The sequence below is a fragment of the Spermophilus citellus genome (assembly GCF_964194105.1).
Source record: "Spermophilus citellus genome assembly, chromosome: 5".
Classification (NCBI taxonomy): Eukaryota; Metazoa; Chordata; class Mammalia; order Rodentia; family Sciuridae; genus Spermophilus; species Spermophilus citellus.
Genome location: NC_138186.1, coordinates 142395044 through 142418625, shown reverse-complemented (window position 1 = coordinate 142418625; position 23582 = coordinate 142395044). Strand labels below are relative to the sequence as shown.

At 33.1% G+C, this 23582-nt stretch overlaps 1 protein-coding gene across 2 annotated transcripts in view; it reads right to left on the bottom strand.

Moving 5' to 3' along the window:
• Positions 1 to 23582, bottom strand: part of HBS1L (HBS1 like translational GTPase) — an 87976-nt gene that overhangs the window by 23300 nt on the left and 41094 nt on the right. For both annotated transcript variants that reach the window (XM_081296658.1, XM_081296656.1), the window contains exons 5-8: positions 11715 to 11823; positions 6217 to 6479; positions 5616 to 5781; positions 2949 to 3066 (exon numbers count right to left, since the gene is read on the bottom strand). In XM_081296658.1, coding sequence (XP_081152784.1) covers positions 2949 to 3066; positions 5616 to 5781; positions 6217 to 6479; positions 11715 to 11823 — 656 coding nt within the window. The remainder of the gene's footprint in view (positions 1 to 2948; positions 3067 to 5615; positions 5782 to 6216; positions 6480 to 11714; positions 11824 to 23582) is intronic.

Sequence of the window (23582 nt, the reverse complement as noted above, 5' to 3'; positions counted from 1 at the left end):
TCATTGAGTGTTGCTTTGGGTCAGAAATAGTGTTTCTTTTTGTTGCTTCCTCAATGAAAGTATGTTTGTGCTGTCCAGTTCTTAAGGAATTTCAGATATATTTACATCCAATTCTCACCATAATGGGAAATGAAATGGACATAAATACTATCAAATACTATGCTCTTAAATAGAACTTTATGATTTAAATTAAAAGTATCAGAAATGATGGTGGAATGTGATGGTTATTATTATTATTATCCAAAGTACATCTACGAAGACACGAATTTGGGTGAATATACTTTGTATACAACCAGAGATATGAAAAATTGTGCTCTGTATGTGTAATAAGAATTGTAATGCATTCCACTGTCATATATAAATAAAAAAATAAAAAGCATCATCCACATGCTTTGTTTGCTGCGGCATTTACACTACTACTTTTTTTTCCCCTTACTCTTGTCCAAATACTCCTGCTTTACTTCTCCTATTAAGTGTAGTATTCATTTCTAATCCTTTATGACTTCTAATGCTGAACTCTATCTTATATTCAATGAGATCCAGTTCTTCTGATCAAAGATTCTTAGTTAAGAGTACAAATTAGGCTGGGGATAGTAGTGCATGCCTGTCATCCCTTGAGAGGCAGAGGCAGGAGGATTGCAAGTTCAAAGTTAGCCTCAGCAATTTAGTGAGACCCTCTCTCAAAACAAAAATAAAAAAGGGCCGTGGGTATGCTCAGGTGTTAAGGGCCCATAGATTTAATCCTCAGTTAAAAAAAAAAAAAAAAAGAAAGAAAGAAAGGGTAGGAATTGGAGCAATCAATTTAAAACAGGCTATTTTAACTCATACTTTAAGTCACTAACATGTTTCACGTCTCAGGAGAGTTGTCTAGTCACAGAAAACAAGGAGTAAACATAGACTCCATCTCCAAGCTTATAAATCCTAGGATTGATAATTATAAATATTTTTCTCATCAAGTTTTGTTAATAACTGTAAATTTTACCTTCTTAGGTTCAAATCTGAAATTCACTGAAATGCTATTAATAATACACCTGATGCTATAAGTGCTTTATCTAATCCCTAAAAAATGCTGGGCAAAATTCTCTATTAATATATTCTCAGTGCTCTTGTCTTTTGGGAGCTCAAAGCCTATGTATTTGGAATATAACAGAATGTAATGAAATTCAATTACTATCTCTAAAATACTGTCCCACCCTTATTCCATAAGGACTTTAGAATAATGATCTTTATAATTCTGGATACTCAAGTTCTAGAATTCCAACACATTGCTGCTTTTTCTGGGGTTTACCTCTCCCATGAAAGTATCAAAATGTGCTTTGCCATCATCATATCCCCACACTGCTTTCCACAGGGTTTAGCACATAGAAAGTATTCAATAAGTATTGAAAAATACACGTGTGTGTGTATGCGAACGCACACATACACACACAGACAAATACGTAAAAGAAAAGAAATTAAAATTATATTGTATCCCTTGGTAAAGATAAAACTCACAAGTATATTAAGGGGTATTAAAATGGGGAAAATACATCCCTCATAGAGTTCTTGTAAGTATTATATTATACTGAATGCATTTGAACACATAGCACATTGTCTACCCATAGTAGGTACTAAATCATTTCAATCTTTTATAACATTCAGTCCATAAATCTCAAATTAATATTCTAAAATTCTATATTAAATTTCTTAAAAAGAATCAAATAATTTCTCATTTATTTTCAAATATAATCCTCCTGCCTTGGTCTCCCAAGTTCTGAGATTATAGCCACGTATATTTTAATTTATTCATATAATACCGTTTTTAGGTTGGTAATGCTTGTAAGCATTTCCTTTCTATAAATGGAATCTTGAGTCGACTGCTTGAATTCATACTTCTTTCAATGTTACACAGACAAATTCTGAACTCTTCATATTTTCTGATAATAATCCATTATAAAACAAATCAATGCCCTATTGTTTAAATTACTTAAAATAATATATCTTTGACATTTTTTTCAGTATACTTATTAAGAATAAGTGTAATAATTACAATTGGTTTCCAATCCTTATAGAAAGTAAATAAAATCTGAATTGCACTCAGTACAGGAAATAAATAGTTCCAGTGGTCACAACTGTCACACACCTGTATGACAGCTATCCATGTATTTGGGACGTTTCTGATGTTTGCCAGTCTGGTGGGAAATGGTGCTTTTAGATTTCTAATTTGCACTTTCACATTTATGAATGAATACACTCTTTAAAAATAAATAATATAAATTTTTTACAAATAAGGTAAATAAATCACTGAGTCGTAAACCCCAAGCTTCATTATTTCTGCATAAATTAGCTCCTTAAAGATACAGGCCTTGAATACAGAGTAATAAAGCAGATCTTAAAATAGTCATTCTATCTTATCAATAAATGAAATGGTTTTATAAAGTTCACATAAAGAGATTTTGAAAAATCCATTCCTCAATTTTTTCAAAGTTAATTTTTTTTTAAGTTGTAGTTGGACACAATACCTTTATTTTATTTATTTTTTATGTGGTGCTGAGGATCAAACCCAGGGCCTTGCACGTGCTAGGCGAACGCTCCACCGCTGACCCAAAACCCCAGTCCCCAAAGTTAAAATTTTTAATTTTAAAATATTTTAAAAGTTAAAATCCTAGAATTGTAAACCAAGCATCAAGAAAGTTATGTATAAGCAGGGTATGGTGGCATGTGCCAGTAATCCCAGCAACTTGGGAAGTGAGGCAGAAGGATCAGGAATTGAAAGCCAACCTCAGCAATGTAGTGAAGTCCTAAGCAATTTAGTAAGACCCGGTTTCTACATAAAATATTTTCCAAGGGCTGAGGATGTGGCTCGATGGTTAAATGCCCCTTGGTTCAATCCCTTGTACCCGCTCCCCAACCAAAAAAAATTTATGTTTAATCAGTATACTATATAGAATTAACAAAATATCTGGTACCTGGGCTGCTCCTGTAATCATATTTGGAATGAAATCCTTATGGCCTGGAGCATCCATTAATGTAATAACTTTGGTTGTAGTTTCAAATTTTGTCATACCAACATCCATTGTTACTCCCCTTAAACAAAACAAAAAGATTAGAATGTACTATTATAAATAATCAGTGATATGGGTTAAATTATTTATCAATAGGCTAAATAATCTAAATGTTTAATGAAAGAAAGTTTATTAAATAGACCACAGAATTATACCCATATGGCTTTAAAATAAGGTTGTGAATGCAGCAAGAGTTCAATCAAAATGATGACAAACAGTATAAATTATGAACAAAGAAAACTACACTAGGTCATTTCTAGATGGGAGAAATATATATACTAAGCATGAGAGAAGATAAAATGAAAAGCCATTATCAAAAGGTAGTGTTCCTTGTGTTTTGTTATACTTCACTAATTATAAACAAAAAATTATAAAACTTTCATTTGAAAAGTTGATCAATATGTTACATATTTAGAAAATGGGAAATGTTAAAGGATATGACCATTTTTTTGAGAATTTAGAGAGATAAACAGAAATTGACTTCATTTCTCATTTCATCCTTCTTGGAGACCAATACAGTGGCCTTTTCAGCCACAAAAATGAGAATTCGGATTAAAAAGCATAAGGAAAATCTACAAGGGCACTAAGTCATTCTAAAGCTCCAGGATTTAGAAAGGGAAATCATGTATACAATAAATAAGGTCTGCCCCAGGATCATTGAAAATATTAAACAATAGCATTCCTTTTTACTAACAAAAGAATCCAAATAATTATAATAAACAACAGGTTCATCCTGGCAGTAAGGTAACTGTGGGTCTCCGTGGTCAAGCCCTTTGGTTTAATTTGAAACCAAAAGCCATTTGAGTTTGCCAAAGTGATACATAATTCTCTTCAATATCTTCAAATCATCTAGGAACCATAGGCACCTTCAGAATAAGTCATGAACCATCACCAACTATCCAAGTTCCTCCCTAGACTCTTTGACCTAAGTGTACTCTTCTGGCCCGGCTCTGGTCTGAATCTGTAACCTTGAGAATATGAAAATGTCACTCAAGCTCAATAATTTCTGTTCTTCCACATCTGAGAACAGAGGATACAAATATTTAACATGACTGGGTAAGCAACATAGTATGTTTTTAAAATGCTATTAAGAACAGATAGGGAGTAAGATAAAACTTCTAACATGTACCTGAAAGCTTCTGCTTCCAGAACGAAAAACTATTCTAAAAATTATACCATGCTGAGCAATAGAGAACTAGCAGTAGCAAAACTATGACAGCTGAGTAGCAAACATAGTATTCAAAAAAACTAAAATTATTAATCACTATAGGCAGAGAGTAGATTATCAGCTCACTGCCAGCTCAACTTACATATTAAGTAAATTTAACAAGTCATTCTAATTTCAGTTATAGTGTTCTCAATCTCTCTTGCTATTTAACTAGATGGCATGAAGGAAACTAAAAGGCTCATGCTTTAATAATCTCCTTATTAAACAGAAAGAAATTATTTAGCTTCTAGTATCTTCCTAAAATTGGCAACTGCATAGTATACTACTTTTCTTTCTAGGGTGAAAAACAGGTTTGTGATACTATACTAAGTTTAAAAGATACCTATATGGAAAAAAAGATCACTATGATATAAATTTCTATTTATCAGAGAGCTAACAAATACCGTGGGCTACTTTATTGAGAACTGCCTACTACAATGTAGACTAAGACCTCAAAAAAATAAACATACACTTAAAAGAAGTATGAAAAGTTAGATATGTTCTCTAATCATATTCACATTGGGGAACATAATTCATTTAGGATTTTCACAGGATTTCACAGGTTATTAGTCATTATCTTAACATAGTTGGTATATGTGCTATTTCGTTTAACTATTAATGTGCCCTTTGGGTCCCCATCCCTAATAGCCCTAATATGATTTATATGGCCACTCTAAAAAGACTTCAGAAGAAATACAATCCTGGGGCTGGGGTTGTGGCTCAGCAGTAGAGTTCTATCCTCAGCACCACATAAAAATTAAAAAATACATATATTAAAAAAAATACAGTTCTTTTGCCAGAAGTATGTGTCCATAATATCCTTCTAGAATCCCTCCAAAATTAGCATTAAGCACCAAAACAGAGACATAAGGAACAACTGGCTAGATTGTATCTGTGTGGTATGATATGGTTTAATTGTGTCAGTCTTCACTGTTTCATAAAAACGTAGTATACAAAGTATAAAATGAACTCAGTCTGGTATTTTTAATTCATTGGTCATTCTGAATCCAGACAAAGAGAATTTACTGCAGTTAATCCTTCCTTTTTAACCTGATGTAAGATTACAATTCTCATTCATAACTTTAATTCAATTTGATATATACTTGGAGAAATGACAATTGAAACCTCTCCTATAGAAAAATTAGCTTCGATTATCTGTCTCTTCTTTCTGTCTTAATTTGTTTTTGATAAACATTCTTTTAATCTGTTCTTGTAGGATTCAAAAGGGGAAAAAAGTAATTATGGTGAATTATAAAAATATTACCCTGATCATTAAAACTATTTCATGGTATGTTTAACATATTTAAAACATATTACACACTTAAAAGATTATCATTTCAAACTGTAAATTTTAAAATGACTACCTTTCCCTTTCTTCACCAGTCTCATCCAAGACCCATGCATATGCAAAGGAAGCCTTGCCAGCCTTTTTAGATTCTTGTTCATATTTATGCATAGTTCTTTTGTTTACATTACCCAGAAGATAAAGCATATGGCCCATCAGGGTACTTTTCCCAGCATCAACATGACCTAAGGAAAATTGATTCAGGATTAATACTTCATACATTTCCAGATGTTGTTCACATTGAGGCATTGTATGGATGTGTGATTCAACAGTTCAGGTCAGTGTTTAGAGTTATAAATACCAATTTTTATCAAATGACAGTTAAAACATCTAAAGAGAGGGGGGCACATCTGTTCAGAGAGGTGGGTAGAATTTCCCTGATTTTTGGAAATACATGCCATTTTCAAAATATTCACAAAATGAAAATGCCACAAACCAAATCTAATGATTGGCAACTTGGCATTATTTCACCCAGGGTAACCAGAAAGCATTATGATGCAATGCCCCCTTACATCATGTCCATTATACCCAGAGAGACATTCAGAGTTTCCCTGCTGTCTCTAGACCATAGTCAGGCTAAGACAGAGCTGACTGACAATCCAGAGGAACAGAGGGCATACCAATGACCACCAGGTTGAGGAGCTGCTTCCCGCCTTGCCGTTTCTCCAGTTCAGCTTTCACATCTATTTGCTGTCTCAGCTTGCCAGCCTTTTTCATTGGTGTTGGTGTCAAACTCTGTTCTTCCGAGGCTTGAATGTTGTGAGGTGGAAGAGATGATTTACAAGTGGTATCAAGAATGTCAGAAGAAGCAATGCTGGTATCTTCACCAGGAGGTACTTTTTGAGGTGTCTGGAAACTGTGACCATTTTCTTCAGATGTTACTCTACAGAAAGCAGACAGGAAAGAAGTGTTTGAAACCAATTTGACTGATATCCTATAGTGTCATAAGGAGAGCAAAGATGCCTCTTCAAAATTCTTTATATTCCAGACCAAAAATGATCCCTTTTAAGTGGCTACTGTCTGTTAAGGTGGAAATGAAAAGTAGTCAGACCCAAACCACATAAATATAGACTCCCAGGAGAAAAAGGCTACCAAAAATTAGATAAGAAAAATGTATACTATAAAGTAACTGAAATTCAAAGTCCAAACCCATAGCTTTTGCCATATAATAAAGCCTGTCAAAACAGATGATAAAAAGGAGATATTTTATAAAAAATAGCACCAAATATGATAATGGAGATAATCTAGTATTAAAAAATCATTTTTCGACTAACTCATCCTTTCAATAGGACTATGATCTTTTCTGCTCAAACACTAAGCTTAAGAGATATTGATAAACGTCTACTGTTTCTTAAAATTTGTCAGAAGAGCTTAAATTCATTTGTTCAACAAGCACTAGATTTATTAAGATCTACAACATAGAATATGTACTGACATTATGAAGAAAAAATGATACAGAAATGAAATAATTATTCATGGTTCAAAAAAGCTTACACTCTAATAAGGGACTCAAATATATAAAGTAGAAACAAGACCCCTAACTTAATTTATCCTCTCCTTGACAATGACAATGCCTCCAAAAGTAAACACTGCCCTCACTGCTTCATTCACTCTGTGGTTCTGACTATTCCCTGCAAAAGTTAACACTAGCACTTCATCCCATGCATGCCCATAAAGAATACAACCTCATTAATCAGATTACACTATGCCTTGAGCTTCCTTTAACAACTAGGATAAATAGAATGAGGTCTAAGAGCAGGTTAAATTGCAAGTTAATAAAAATAAAGCAAAGTATATCCAACTCAAATGGAGCTGACCAAGATTGCAGTAAAATGGAAATGTGTAAGAGTAAATCTATTTCCTTCTCGCCCACTGTTAACAGATGACTTTTACCTTCTCAGGACAGTTTTTATAGGCTCAGTATTAACCCTTCATCTTATTCCTCAGGAAAAGACATATTAATTACATTTGCAACTTCACACACACACAAAAAAACCTCACTAGTGGTACATGCCTGTAATCCCAGCTCCTGGAGAAGCTAAGACCTGAGTAACTTATGTAGACCCTGCCTCATCAGGAAAAAAAAAAAAAAAAAAAAAAAAAAATGGGGCAAGTAGTAAGCAGCCCTGGCTTCGATTTCCAGTACTACAAACAAACAAACAAATACTCATATCCATTCTCACTTTGTTTTTCAATTTTCTTCTAATAGTTAAGTGTTCATTTTTTTAGCACTACTCGGACAGATGAGTTCCATCTTGAACTATAAGGAAAAAATTAGTATGTGGAAGCTGTCTCCAACACTTTTAAATCAAACTTAAAGGTAATAAAAAATAATTTACAATGTTGGGGGGCTAGGGAAAAGTAGAGGTACTTTGCAATAGGCAGAGGGGATGAAGGGAGGAAAGAGGGTATGGTGATAAAGAATGATAGAATGAATCAGACATTATTCCCCTATATACATTTATGATTACATGACTGATATGACTGTACACCATATACAACCAGAAGAATGAGAAGTTGTATTCCATTTATGTATAATGTGTCAAAATGCATTCTACTGTCATGTACAGCTAATTAGAAAAAATAAGAAAATATATACACAAAATACAATAAAAGTATTCTACTGCAATGACTAGTCATAGGCTCTGGTTCTGAATAGACCTGGGAGAAATCTCAATCTCTGGCTTCAAATCTTTTTGTTCTTAGCTTCAGAATCTTTTCTTTAGAGGAAAGCTTATGCTAAATCCATATGAAAAAAACAGATAACTGTAGACAGCTATGGCTGACAGAGTGGGCAGGTCCTTGAAGTTTAGCACACCCACCAAGTTCTAGGAAACCCTTAGAGGGGCTACTTGAGTAGGAAGATATTCACAAAACGCAGGGCTGGCAAGACTCTTTCATTTACAATTCAGTAACAGGAAAGGGTTACTTTTCTCTCAATAATATTCCCTTTCTCAAGTTGCAAATTAATTCATTAAAATTATATAGTATTAGAAGAAAGTAACCAAAGCAATTGAAAAGCATCCTCAGGTAAATCTGCACTTAATAAAAACTTCCACATATTACAACAAAAATCAATGTTTTAAGATTTGAAAAACCTCCAAGGTAGGTCTAAAAATGACTATTCTAGATTCAGTCCTATAATTACTAACTGATGTGAATGAAAAAATAAGTTGGTCAAATTTTTTTCAGGTGCTTTCTGATATAATTTTGTAACCTTATCTAATATTATAAAATGACTAGTTTTTATTCTCCAACACTATCTTTCCAAAAATGGGATTATTAATAACATGAATTTAGAGGCTAATAATTTAAATTTAAGAGGTTAAGTGTAGAGTATTTGTTCTACACAATGTTCTAACCATTTTTACTTGCATATATTTACTTACATATATTTTGTTAATACAAATTCTACATTCTCTTAAGTGTTCTTTGTTTTATTTTAGAAAGTTTTGGTTTCCAAGCAAACTTAACATATTATCTGTGAATGTGATTTTTTGATAGACTTATTTTTTAGATTTTAAAACTAAATTTGAGCCAGGTATGGTGGCACATGTCTATACTCCCAGTAACTAGGGAGGCTAAGACAGGAGGATCACTGTTCAAGGCTACTACCTGCAACTTAGTGAGGCTCTAGGCAACTTTAGCAAGCCCCTGTCTCAAAATCAAAAATTATTAAAAAAAAAAAAACTGGAGGTGTGGCTCAGTGATTAAGCACCCCAAGTTTAAACCCCAGTAACAAAAAAGGAAGACAAAAACACAAACCTAAATTTGAGAAATTATGCATATTGTATACCTTATTTAATCCAAAGATTTATTTGCAATTTCAAAAAAGTGACAAAAAGGCTGAACTCAAGTTAAATAACCTACATGTTCTACATTTTTCACATTCCATTTCTGAGCAAAGAAATACTATTCTGTACCATACATTACTTGCTATCTAATAAGTCAGATTGTCAGAATAACTTAAATAAATTATCTCTATTTTTAAAGTATATTTTAGTCAACTTTCTCTCAGAACTGATCTCATCAATAATACACACTGTGTGACATGTATTATTAGCCCAAAAGCTTAGATAAGAATCAAACTCATAGTTTTACAATGGATATTTTAACCTTAAAACGTATTTACAGTATACTGCATATTAAATTATCATTTCAACTAATTTAAACATTTAGCAATCATTTGTACAGGCACTTTCAAAGGCTTTGATTATCAATATCCAGACACAATACTAAGCTTACGAAACTTGAATATCTGCTGTAATATTGAGGAAAAGACTGACTTTTTAAGCTATTGATTTGTATAGATACAAAAGTGCTTGGACTGACAAAATTACTAAAACAAAAACATTTGAAAGGCTTTTTAGTTCTCAAAATATTAACTATCCTATACTTTTTAAAAACACCATTGGGAATCAAACTATAATGTTGAAGTCTCAACTAAAACTGTTTTGCCATGCTTCTAATGTGCTTTCTTAGACTAAATCAGACAATCTTAAGTACTCATCCCTATTATAAATCTCAAAAATTTCTATGAAAGTATAATTTGGTTGGCCTTAAGTATTATTAAGCATTTCTGAGTACCTCAATATGTAATAAGTCACATTCACATTCTGATGACTTCTCTCATAGGCCACACCAAAGTTACCTCATGGGCTGTTTTTTTTTTTTTTTTTACCTTTATAGTACTTCCAAACTTACTTTTATAATCATATATATAAAGTTCAAATGTGTAAACTATTTCTTTGCATCAAATTATCTATATTCTTGATCAATTATTATTTATTACCCATTATTTTTATCCTTATTCAGAGAACTATGCATTTACTTTTAATATAATTCCATAACAACATTTACTTCATATTGCTTTTAAGACTTCTGAAACCTTCTACATTAAGACTATAAAATCCTTAGGAAAGGTACTGTATAATTGTTTTCCTTTATTTCTCTTTGTCGATGAAAATACTAACACTTAGGATTAAATGGCACTTAAAACATTTAGTACATAAAGAGTATTTATGTGAACTTAACCCTAATTAAGAGAGAAGAAAGACACTCCTTAAGCTTTTGTAATTGAACCACAACTCAAAATTATTTTAACTGGTTAAGCTTACTCAAAATAAAAATCAACTTTTCTTTCATACAATCATTGAACTAATATATAGTGAATGCTTACTATATTGTAGATCCTGAGACCTTTCCCACCCTGAAGTTTAAACCAAATGAATAAAATCTTCCTTTTATAATAAAGTACAAAATTGAAATAGGTGATCATTAAGATTCTGCACAACACATGACACTCCTATTAATTTATACAAGAGAACATTATAATAGAGAAAAGACCAGGCTACTGGGCTCTTTTTCTTGAAATTACCAAAAAAAAAAAAAAAAAAAAAACCTCAGTTATTTATATTTGGTAACACTGAGTTTTCTTTTTTTGAGAGGCAAAATACATAAATTTGTAAGTAAAAGTATACCTTTTGGAATGATTGAAAAATTCAAAAAATTTAAGAGGTTCAACGTTACTGTTTATAAACAGTGCATCTGAGACTCAAGCAATTACTTTCATTGTCTATAAAGACTTCTGGAAGAATTCTAGAAAGATGATTTTTTAAAAAAGAACAGCTGCTATTAATTTATGATTTCATATCACTTTTCAATAGATATTTGAAATTCTAGGTATGTTTCATTTTATGTATTTTCTACAATGATACATTTTATTCAATAAGAAAATCTAAAAGAGCTCAAAGATAATATTTATTAGAATTTTAATTAGTGATTCTATGATTGACTGACTCATATAACTCCTAAGCCCTGATTACCTACACCACCTAATGGTATAAAAAATTCCCTACCTCAACATGCTAGCTTTCACAAAATCATTATAAATTATTTATGTGAGGAAATTCACAGTGAGATGCAGTAATACACACAGGCAAGGCTATAGAATTCAAGTCTAATCTTTCATCCCCATCTCTTTGAACTATGTTATAATGAGGACAATGGGATACTTCAATGCCAATGTTATATAAAATGGAAAGACATTCTCTTTCTAATAAACTAATAGGACACAATATTGATTTCAAAAAACAGGGAGAAAGACTTAAAATCTTACCCAGGTACTTCAAATCCCATAGTTTGCTTCTTTCCAGATACAGTCATTTTAGTAACTTTTGGCACAATTTCAGATTCACTTCGAGATGACTGAGATCCTACTGATTTTCCTAATTAAAGAGTAAAATATAAAAGGCTAATTAAAGTTAATTTCTAGAAACATATATTATATGTTATATAAATTATAGACTACGATAATTTTCACAGAATTTGGGTCTTTATAAATACTTATCTTTTCTTTTAAAAAAATAAATTTTTGGTGAGAAAATTCTGTCACCCCATTCTGGGAAATTCCCCATTGTCAGGACTCTCCTTTGCTTAACCTCTACCAAATCTCTTCCTAATTTTGAACTATTAAGTTTCAGTATTAAGAGGTCACAACGTGGTTTCTGCACTGAGCCTTATTCTGTCATTATACCTAGACCATCTAACTCCCTCTCCTACTACACACTTTCAAAACACTAAAATTGTTTCCTCAATTAGCAGATGGCTCAATTATTTTTAATACTGTGAGATTTACAAACTGATAAACAAGCTGAGAGTCTGCTGAATTTTGTTAGAACACTACATGTATTTTCTTATATACACTAGATTTAGTAAGATATCTGGAAACTACAAATATGAGGAAGAGATTGATCTAAAAAACTGAATCAACATGAAAGAAATGAGCTAGATCAAATATATATATCTGCTCCTTATATAATACATTGAATTTTTTAAAAAAACATATCTTCATAATTTCCAAAAAGAGTACCATCAGGACTAAATACACATAAACCTGTGAAGAATACATTGCTACGTCACTAAATATACAGAAACTACTTAATTCACAAAGATAATGTCCAGAATTCACTCAAAATGTTTACTGTTTGCCTCCTACATGCTAAGCATTATGCTGGAAATACAATGGTAAACAAGAGCAGATACAATGCTTGTACTCAGAGAACTTACAGTATAGTGAGGAAAAATATTAAGTAGTTCAAAAAAAGCTAAATTAAAATTGTTACTAGTTTCATAAAGAATTCATATATAATGCCAGGCACAGTGGCATATGCCTGAAATCCCAGCAGCTCAGGAAGCTGAAGCAGGAGAATCGCAAGTTTAAAGCCAACATTAGCAACTTAGTGAGGCCCTAAGCAACTCAGCAAGACCCTGTCTCTAAATTAAAGTGTTTTTTAAAAAGTGCGGGAATGTGACTCAATGGTTAAATGAGTTCATTCCTTGCTATCAAAAAAAAAAAAAAAAAAAGAATTCATATATAGTGCCCTAAGATTTGGTGACAGGGCACATGAATTAACGAGCTTCTCTTGGAAAGTGAGAAAGCTAAGTTGTGAAAAAGAAATTAACTGATACAAAGGAAGAACATATCAAATAGAATAGCTTTTGTATTACAATGGCCCTATTATAGGACAAAGCATGGTACTTCAGAGTGAGTGGAAGCAGAAGGGGGAGCTAAGTGAATCTGAAGAGGTGGGCAAGCCGAGCAGGCCTTTTAGGCCACACCAAAGATCCTAATCTTTGTTCTACAGAAATGAATATTACCAAAAATGAGATAAGCAAGTGTTGGAAGGGGAAAGAGAAAGAAGAGAAAGTGGAAGGACAACCAGTTTGGGCACAGGAAAATCATAAGATTAGGATATTCTGAGATTTTTAAAAAAGGGAATATCAAGTAGGTAGTTCAACATATTGATCACACTCAAAGAAGAGGTCTGAACTAGAGTGTATATTTGTGATTCATTAACACCTAATTGGTAGCTGACAACACAGACAATCACCAAAGGAGAGAACTTTAAAAAAAAAAAAAAGTGGTCCTAGGAGGATGATAGCTACAGCAAGGAAAAGGAGAACCAGCAAAGGGTGATACCAGTGAAGCTAAGGAAAGAGAATGTTTGATGGAGTTGGCATCACCAGGATCTGACGGTGCTGGCCAGTTAGTCAACTGAGAACGGAAAACATTTACTGGTGAAATGATCACTTTAGATAAAGGTTACTGGGTGAATTAGCAAGAATCACTTGAAGCAAGTAAGGGAAAGTAAACACCAGGATGGGTTTAAAAAAAAAAAAAAAGAAGGTGAGAAAACAAAAGCAGAAGTACATACCCACTACCTCTCATTGTTAACACCAAAATCCACAAGCAATGAAAAATTATTTTTTAATTACTTTTAATAACCAAAATGAGACTATTTATCCACAATCCTTATTTATCCCACTTAAAGTGAAAAGCCCAACATTTCAGAGAAGAAATAGCAAGTGTTTGATTCCAGGGTGCTGCTTTACAACCCACTGGAGCTATTAACACCACACATGGTACATACATGGTAATGCTTTTCTAAATCCAAAAAGATTCGTAAATCTGAATTAAATCTGGCCCAAAGAGATTTGGGCAAGGGACTGTAGATGTGTAAAAATGATTCTTTCAAAGATGTTTGGTTGGAAAGGGAGAAATGGAGGAGAATGATAGAAGAGATATGTGGAATCAGTTCATGAAAAAGATAAAACTGAAAGAGATCAGATGAATACATGAAGAAGAGATTGCCAATATTTATTTTTTTTTTAATTTTGATTGTTATATATGACAACAGAATGCACTACAATTCATATTACACACGTAGAGCACAATTTTTCATATCTCTGGTTGTACAACAATGCATGCGTGCGGCCCAGGTTCGATCCTCAGCACCACATACAAACAAAGATGTTGTGTCTGCCGAAAACTAAAAAATAAATATTTAAAAAAAATCCTCTCTCTTTAAAAAAAATTTTTTTTTTAAATTTTTGAGAGGATAGAGTCTAAGGCGCAGGCAGAAACTGAACTAAGATTGGAAAAGACCCTTTTATTGCAAAAGAAGGTAGATTTGTTTGTTTAGGAACCGGGGAGAAGAAAATTCCCAACGGAATGCTTCTATTTTCTCTTTAACATAGCAGCTAGTTACCTGCAGGGGCTGAGGCTGGATGAGAAAAATAGAACAATCTAGAAAGTGAATAAGATTTTCAATAACTGTTGCTCAAAGAATAGGTTGAACATAAAATTTAGGGCAAGTGTTCAATAGTACTAAAGCCCATTAAACTACTAAAATAATGAATTTAGGGTAGAATAACCCACCTTTCTGCATGACTTTCTCTAGCAATGGTCAGCCATTCAGGAAAAGGCATTAACTGTTGCATATAGGGTTAAGGTTCTAACCGATAGGTGCCAGCCAGGAGAAAGCAACAAAGTCACTGAAGATACCAACACCCAAATAGAATGATATTAAAATTATTAAAGACCATGAAATCTAAGACAGATAAATTAAATGACAAAGGGAAACTACTGATATAGTAGGGAAAGTAGAAAGGTCAACAATGAAGAAAAGGTCATGGTATGAGAAGTACAGTTTTGAAGCACAAGAAATTACAGTGAATTGCTGATGAGAAGTGAAGATCACTGGAAATGGAGCTGTCAAGGAACAAGCATTTGTTTCAGGTGGACTTGGGTGCTTTTCATTTAGATGCTCTCAAGTAAGCTATGACCATGAAGAGCTGAGGGTAGAGAAGAAAACTGTACGCCACCAGCAGCTAAAGTCTGAAGGATAAGGAAAAGGAGTCGTGAGGTTATTCAGTAGATGACTGACTGCAGGAGAACTAACAAAACACTGATTCAGGCAAAAGACCTGAACCTCAACGGAGCAGGGGATCAAGGGAAGAAAAAAAAGATGAATAATGATGTTGGAAGGGCAGGAAAAAGAATAAAGTTGATCTCCCTGAGGTTTGAGAAGATAAAAATGAAATAAAACAAGTAGTAAAACACTAGGAAAAGATTGAGAATTATAAAGCAGTTGGCCTTTCAAGAAAAGGCAGTTCCCAGAGTTAAAATAAGGTGAAGAAGTAAATGGATAAGGAAGGAGGATACTTAGGACATGATAACAATGGTGTGGTGGTGAGGTATGTGTGTGGTGTGTGGGTGAGTGTGTAGGTGTGCAGTTATGGAGAAAGGAGATTCCCAATTGAGTAAAACAAGGGAAGGAGGCATAGTGGATTTTGGCCTCTGTTACAAGAATGGGAAATAATAAGAGACTCAACCCAGGCTCCACAGGACTAATTCCAACTTCCCATTAAGGTTCATTTTTTATTTCTTCCAACTATGTTTATATGAAAACTTTCTTGATCAACTTAAACATTTAGTATTTTAGATGTGTGACTTTTAAAAAGTGGGTGGGTCACACAATGACATAAAAAGTCTCTAAGCATAGAGAAAATCACCATGATCTACCAATATTTCTGGTGATGCAATAAACAGGGTTTTGTTTTATCTATAGGACATCAAACTTAGGACACAATATTTCAAAAATTTGGTTGAAAGTAGAAAGAAAGCAGCCAACATTATGGATCTGAATAACATCTATTAAAGCAGTGATTTCTAAACTTTTTTTTTTAAGTCAGGTACCCTTTAAAAGGCTAACAACAGAAAAATGCACATACACACAGTATTTTGCAAGTTTTTTCAAGGAGTTCAGTAAGTCCAACCCCGGTACCTCCCTTTACCAGATAACCTTGGCTCTGGCTATTTTGAAAGCATATTAATTCAAATTAATATCTACCATCAAAAATAAAAATATGTTCATTAAATTATTCACTGAGCTGTAAAAGGCAATGTTATATACTTTAAAAAGTCCTCCTTATGATGTGCACTGTACTGGATAGGAGGTAGATCTACTGGCACAGCTCAGAAATGAACTAATAATTAAAATAACCGGTCATGAATCATTAAGAGATACACTATAAGATTCAAATCTATCATGTTACAAGAAAAAAAAAACTGAAATGTTTAGTGTCTTCTCATCTTCCCCAATCAAATGAAAATTCATTCACTGTATAACAATCCCAAGAAATCAATCATCGAATTTTCAGTAAGTCTCAAATATGACAATGAGAAATGAGTACTGGATGGGAAATAGCATGGATTCTGCTCCCTGCCCTGCCATTAATCAGCAGTTACCGTATGGCAGTTCATTTCACTAAGTTCAGTTTCCTCTGAAGATTTTGTTGTTTTGCAGGGCTGGGGATGAAACCTAAGGCCTCACATATACACTCTCACATATACACTATGTCATCAGCCTTCCTCTTAAGTTTTATATAAAGTATATGAAGTTTCCACTTTATATAATAAAGTCAATTAAGACATTTGTATCTCACTCCTAAACCACTAAGATATCCTTTAAGTCAAACAGGCCTCTATGAGGTAAAAGTATTCTATTCCAAAGGAAGACTACCAATGTTCTCCTTAAAGCCATGAAAACTACCTCCATCAAATTATGATCACCTCCCCCCGCCAAAAAAAAATACATCCTGAAGATTGATATATTAACAGTATTTAGTCCCTAGTTGAATAGGAAGTTGTTCATTTTTCAATTTTTCATTCCAAAAGAAATAACAGCTACTCAGTCAATTTAGTCTGCTAGTTTTATTGACAAAGAAACAAGGGACAAAAAGTCAAATTACTTCACCTTCCTGGCAGGGTCTATCCAACACCAAATTACCCACCTGCCCTGCCAGTTCACCTTTCTCATACTCCAGTTATCTCCGTAGCAAAGCATAATTAGAAACTGCCACCTTGTCCCCTTGATGAGCTGCTTCCTTCAGGGCTTCCATGCTTCCTTTCTGGGGCTAAAATCTAGTTAGAAGATCTAGGTTTTCTCGTGATCATGAAATGATCTAGGTTTCTTGTCCTGAAGGTTCTTTTTCAATGACTATTCCTTTGTAAAGGATGCAAAGTTAGATATCTAAAGCATCACACAATTGTTACTGACACTTGAATTTAACGAAACCCTCTACTTGCACATCCACATGATTTATTTTGACTCACTCCTATGGTCTTTAAACACATTCAATATGAGATTACTACTAGCTCTCTGAGGACAGGAAGTACCTGATACGTATGTTTACACAGTCTACTGAATATGTCACAGTGCTCTACCTATAAAACATTCAACAAACAATTTAATAATTAACTCCTATGGATTTAAATTCTATAACCAAAAGTTGACCTCTATCATCTTTATAAATTATCTTAGATCTCTTCTTCAGGCAAAAACCTCCTCAATATAATCTCTTTTATCTATTTCTTACAATTAATAAATACCAAACACCTCCTAATGTTGGAGATATGAGTTCTAGAAAGACAACCTGGTACTTGCTATAGGCATTCTCTATTGTCATCTGCCACGTGCTTTTACATTGTCTTTTAACCTTCATAATAACTGTGTAAAACAGGTATAATTATTCTACATTACTTTGTAGAAACTGATGTTCAGAGGGGTTAATTTGCCAGAGGACATTAACCTTGAGGCCTATGGCAGCCAGATTAAAGATCAGGGGGGCAGGGTCTCACAGTGGCAATTCTGCTATTCTCCAAGAGCTTATTAACTATTCTGAGATGTGAACTATAATAAATAAGAAAAGTCAAAGTATGTACCTGAGTAATTATGGAAAGCTTAACAAGCAAAATGAGATTTGAGGGGCTAGGGATGTAGCTCAGCAGTAGAATGTTTGCCAAGCATGTGCAAGGCCCTGGGTTTGATCTCCAGCACCAATACCAAAAAAGAAAAAATGAAAAAAAGAAAAATGAGATTTAATCCGATTAAAAACTTTTAAAAAGGTAGAAATAACATGGGAAATGTCAAATTTTAGGAATCAAAGGTCAATACTTCTGAAAAAGACTAGGCAATAGTCAATAAACTGTTGTGGGGGCTGGCAAAAGAATTTTACTGTAAACAAAAGTAAGACTCAAAAAGCACGAGAGGGGGGGGGAGAGAGAGAGAGAGAGAGAGAGAAACTCGAGCATGAACAAAGAAACCTAATGCTACTTCTAAATTTATTATTGTTTGATATTTGCCAGAACTGGAGTCTGCCTTCTACACTCTTTACCAATCAGGTTTGACCCTAATTGGCCCTTTCAAAACTGTTCTGGCAACTATTCCATTAGGAGGTATTTCATCAAATCTGGAATTGAGCCTGAATAAACTTAAAGACTATATGATTGAGGTTTTGAAGGAAAGCCATTTTTTAAAAGATCTTTTACAGATTTTACAGATTTATGTTCAAGGACTCTTCATTTAATAAGTTGAAAGTAAAACAGAAAGAGTATCAAATATTCTTAGGAAGGATAATTACTAAAACTCTTTAGATAGGGAAGATTAAATGAGAAAAATCCATATGTACTTACATGTGATAATGACAATTTCTCCATAAAATATTTTGCTGTATTTCATCGTTCCATAATTCCTTCACTTTCTCCAAGCAACTAAAAAGGTATTTCCTAAGCTTCGCCCTAAGATTCCATTTATATCCTACAGATCTCTCCCAGCCAGGAGTAATCAGTTTTAATTAGACTGGTATGGCTAGAAATCCAAGGCTCTGCCATGGAAATTCACAGAACATGAACCTTGAACTAGTCATTAAATATTTCAAAGACTTTTAAGTTTTTCCCTTCTAAAAATGTGCCACCTACCTCACAATGAAGTTGTAATATACATTATATTGTGAAAGCATTAAAAAAATATCATCAAACAAAACTAAAAAAAAAAAAATCAGACCTTTGCCCTACAGAATTATCTAATTGTTGTTTACATAAATCCTTGAAAGAAAACTCTAAATCAAAAATAACTTCTGAAGTTTGTGGTTAGTCAGAGCATGCTTACAGTATTTTTAGTCTGAATATTTCTGTATCCATTTAGTCTTGGGTTTTTAAGTAATTAGGTAATTAGAGGGTCAAGAAGTGCTAGAATAAACATTTTCTGTCACAAAGAGATAGTAATACAAAGCACCTTACCTTGGCTTGAACACAGTATTTTTTATTTGCTTAACTGTCATGCAAATAAATTTCAAGAGTACGTAACAAAAAAAAGAATGATGTGGTAGTACAAATCCAATGAGACTATTTTGGGGGGAAACATGCAAAGTTGATATTGAAGTTCATCTGGAAGAGTAAATGTGAGACAATGACCAAAACAATTTCATTTTTAAATTAAGAATAATGATGGGGGTCTGAACTACCAGATATCAAGACCTCCTATATAGCTGGTGAAAATTAAAGTCTGGTAATAGGACAAGAATAGCTCTATAAATAAGAACAGTACATCTGCAAATATATCAATAAGTAGGAATATGTTTCTATGTCTTTTATATATAGCAACTAAAAGGAATTGAGGATATAGGAGTAGAAATATATATATTTATTTATGAACAGAAATTTGGCATATGCAAAGTGTTTCAAATCAGTGGGAAAAGGATGGGTTACTCAACATATTGTACGGAGAATATTGACAATTCATCTGAAGAAAAGACTTTAGCATGGTTGATTTACCAAATACAAATTCCTTACTGATTAAAGATAAAAACATAAAGTAAAAAGAAAACAGGTATAGAAGACTGACAAATTTGATATAAAAATTTTAAAATTTCTCTCTGATTAAAGATACCGCAAGCAAACAAAGAATATTCCAGAAATAAATGCAAGGGGTTAATACACATTATAAAATATAGTTCCTATATACTAAAATAAAAATTTTCAAAAAGAAAGAGAGCAATAGACCAGGTGAAAGAAACACAAGTCAAAGAAAGTATGTCAAAGGAAAGAAAGAGAGAGAAAAAGGAAGAGGAGAAAGAGAAGAAATGACAAAAGAAAATATAAGAGTGAGGACATAGAAGAGAGGGAAGTGTAGGAATAGTAGAAATATTTCTATTTTATGAACATCTTATGTTGCCAAGGGGACAGGGAGGAGGGTATTGACATTGTTGGCAAGTGTAGCTTGGCTACTCCTGGCAAGTGTATCAAAAATTTGATAAAATAAAAAATGTATTATGTATATTACAAATCTGAGAATGTAGCCTGCAGACATAATAACACTACTGTGAAACAATATATAAATAAGATTGTTTACTGTTGTGACATCTGTAATGATAAAAAACTATGGAAGCACACCATAAGGGAATGGTTAAATAGATTACAAAATATTCAAGTAGACATAGGTGGATAAAAGAAAACTATGGCACCCAAAGTCAAAAAAACAATAACTATATTATATAGCAATAATCCACAACACTGTATTATTGGCATTAAACAGTCTACAAGCATGTCAGTGAACTTTTAAACATGATTATTTCTAAACATGATACTTATGGTACAAAGGGAAAATGTGACTTTCATTTTAAACTATATATTTCAATGCAGTAATGACTACATATTCTAAATTAAAAATTATTTTAAGCAAAAAAACATACATACTAAAACAATTTAAACTGCTAAACACTTATATCTATACTAATCTTCAGACACTTGATTTTTCTTAAAAGCTATAAAACTGTACTTAGCAATAATACTTAGTTTACCACAACCCTGGATCTTTCCATCAATGATTCTGAATAGAACATACTACTAAAAGCACCAATGAAAATCTCCTGCTTTGAAACAAAGGTACAAAGTTTATCCAATCAATTACTCAAAGACTACTTTATATTCAGAATGCTCTCTAGTAAAGCTGAAAGTTTTAACAGTAGTGTTTTATGTGTTAAGTAACTACCTGTTCTAGACTTTCATGCTCTGGGCAGCAAGGACTGTGGTTTATATTGCTCTACTTCAACAAACTAAGTATTTTACATACTATATAACATCCACGCATATTCACTGAATGCTGAATATATGAACAAATAAAATAATTTCTTGACAGCTCTTTCAATGTTCTGATAAATTTCTAAAGGAATGAAATAAAAGTGAAAGTAAAAGGAATTTTAAGTGTGACTTTTTGAACACATATCCTCTTACCATACAAAACTTTCATGATAAATTATCCTGCAATCATCAAATCATCTCTAAAGCAAGATTTTTCAACCTTGGCATTATAGACATTTAGGCTGGGATAATTCATTTTTGTTGGGGGACTGCCCTCTGCCCCAAGGAATGTTAGCACCATCTAGAAAGTGTCTCCAGACATTGCAAAATGTCCCTTATGGAGCAAAATTGCTTCAAGTTGAGAACTACTGTTTTTAAGAGTAGCAAGAAAATTAAAAGCATACTACCCATATTACATAAAAATGAATATCATCTCCTAAACTCATCCTCTTGCCCACAGAACCAGCAATCCTAATATCCTTTTCCTATCTAGCTGAGCCTGACTTTAGTCATTTATTCCTAATTCCTTTCCTCACAGTCTTAATTTACCAATTAATATTACTTTTGACTTCACAGACATTTCTTAATACCATATACAGTTCTTGACAGAATGACCCCCAACTTGCTTCCATCTGTTCCTCTTCCTTGGTACTCCCATATGCAGACTGGGGTTTCCTGACATAAACAATCATTTTTTCATATACATGACTATAACTCATGCAATTTCTGTATTCTAAGTGAATGCTACTACCTCTCAAGAAAAATATGCTTTAATTTAAATTACAGAAAGATTTTTGGTAACTAATAAAAGAAAGCCAAGGCTTGATAATGCATGAGCCACAGAGGCCAACTTCAGCATAGATCTATTGAGCCTATGAGGTAAAGACCACAGAATTGTTTCCTCTGTGTAAAAAGCAACAAAATACAGTATGTATAAGTTTATATGCATATTTTCATGCTCCCAAGGAGACCTCAATAACCATACCATGTAAAAAGCCAATTCACCAGCCTCTTGAGATTAGTAAGAAAGATATAAACTTTGCTGCCATACTCCTAGAGTTTGAAGACAGTCCTTATCTACATGGCCTCAAATCAATCTAATTTTTTCTGTTCCTAATTTCCTCATCTGTAGAATAACAATAGTATCCATAATAGGAATGTTTGAACAAATAGATAAGTTAATAAATGCTTAGAGAATTGTCAAGCTTATAGTTAATGTTCACATCAAGAGAAAGCACACAATCTGTGGGTCTCTGATATCACCAAAATAACAACTTCCTTCTCCTTTTCCTCATTTGATAATGGAAAACTTATAGACACAATTATTCTGTGAAAATCACATTTGTTAATGATGGGGAGGGAGAAAATGCCAACTGGGCAACACTGTGATAGGTACTGGGATAAAGAAATCAAAAATAAAATGACTCCCATCCTAAGGAAACTCAAGTCTAAAAAGAGCTAGCACATAAACAAGTGAACTGCAATAATGCAGGCACAATGAGAGTGCATGGTTAAGGTACTAAGCAACCCATTCTTGACAAACCAGGCAAGTGTCCTTCAAGATTGCTAGTAAATCTTGAAGAAGACAAAATCTACATAAAAGAAAGGAAATGACAGAAAGCATACAACTTCCAGTAGATCACTGGGGGTGCAACATGGGAAAGTAAATGGTAAGACAAATGGTTAAAAAAGCAGGTCGGTTATTTAGGGCCATGTGTATCATATAGATCACTTGATTTTTAAATATAAGGGTGTGTATACGAATGGAAGTACCAAGTGACTTATCATATTGGGCACTTAGAACTTACTGTAACTACAGAATGGAAAAATTAACTGTGGAAGCAAGATTGAAGAGAAAGCAGTTAGAAAACTGTTACACAAATATATGTAAGAAATTCTATGGATCAACCTAAAATAAGAATAATGGGACAAAGATGGGAATAACAAAAAGATATTACAAAGTAAAATCAGGTACCCTTGATACCAGAATGGATATAGAAGGTGAAAAAAAGAACAATCCCCAGACTTTTTTTGCCAAGGAAGAAAGGGTGGATGGTTGCACCATTAACAAATATTAAACACCTTCAAGGGAACTAGAAGTCTTTTGGTCATGACCTCTTAGTTCTGTCACTCAGTGCAAAATTCAGCAGTTCATACAAGAAATCTGTTTAACTCCTAAATAAATGGGGACTACCACAAAAAAAATGTATTTTATTAAACATT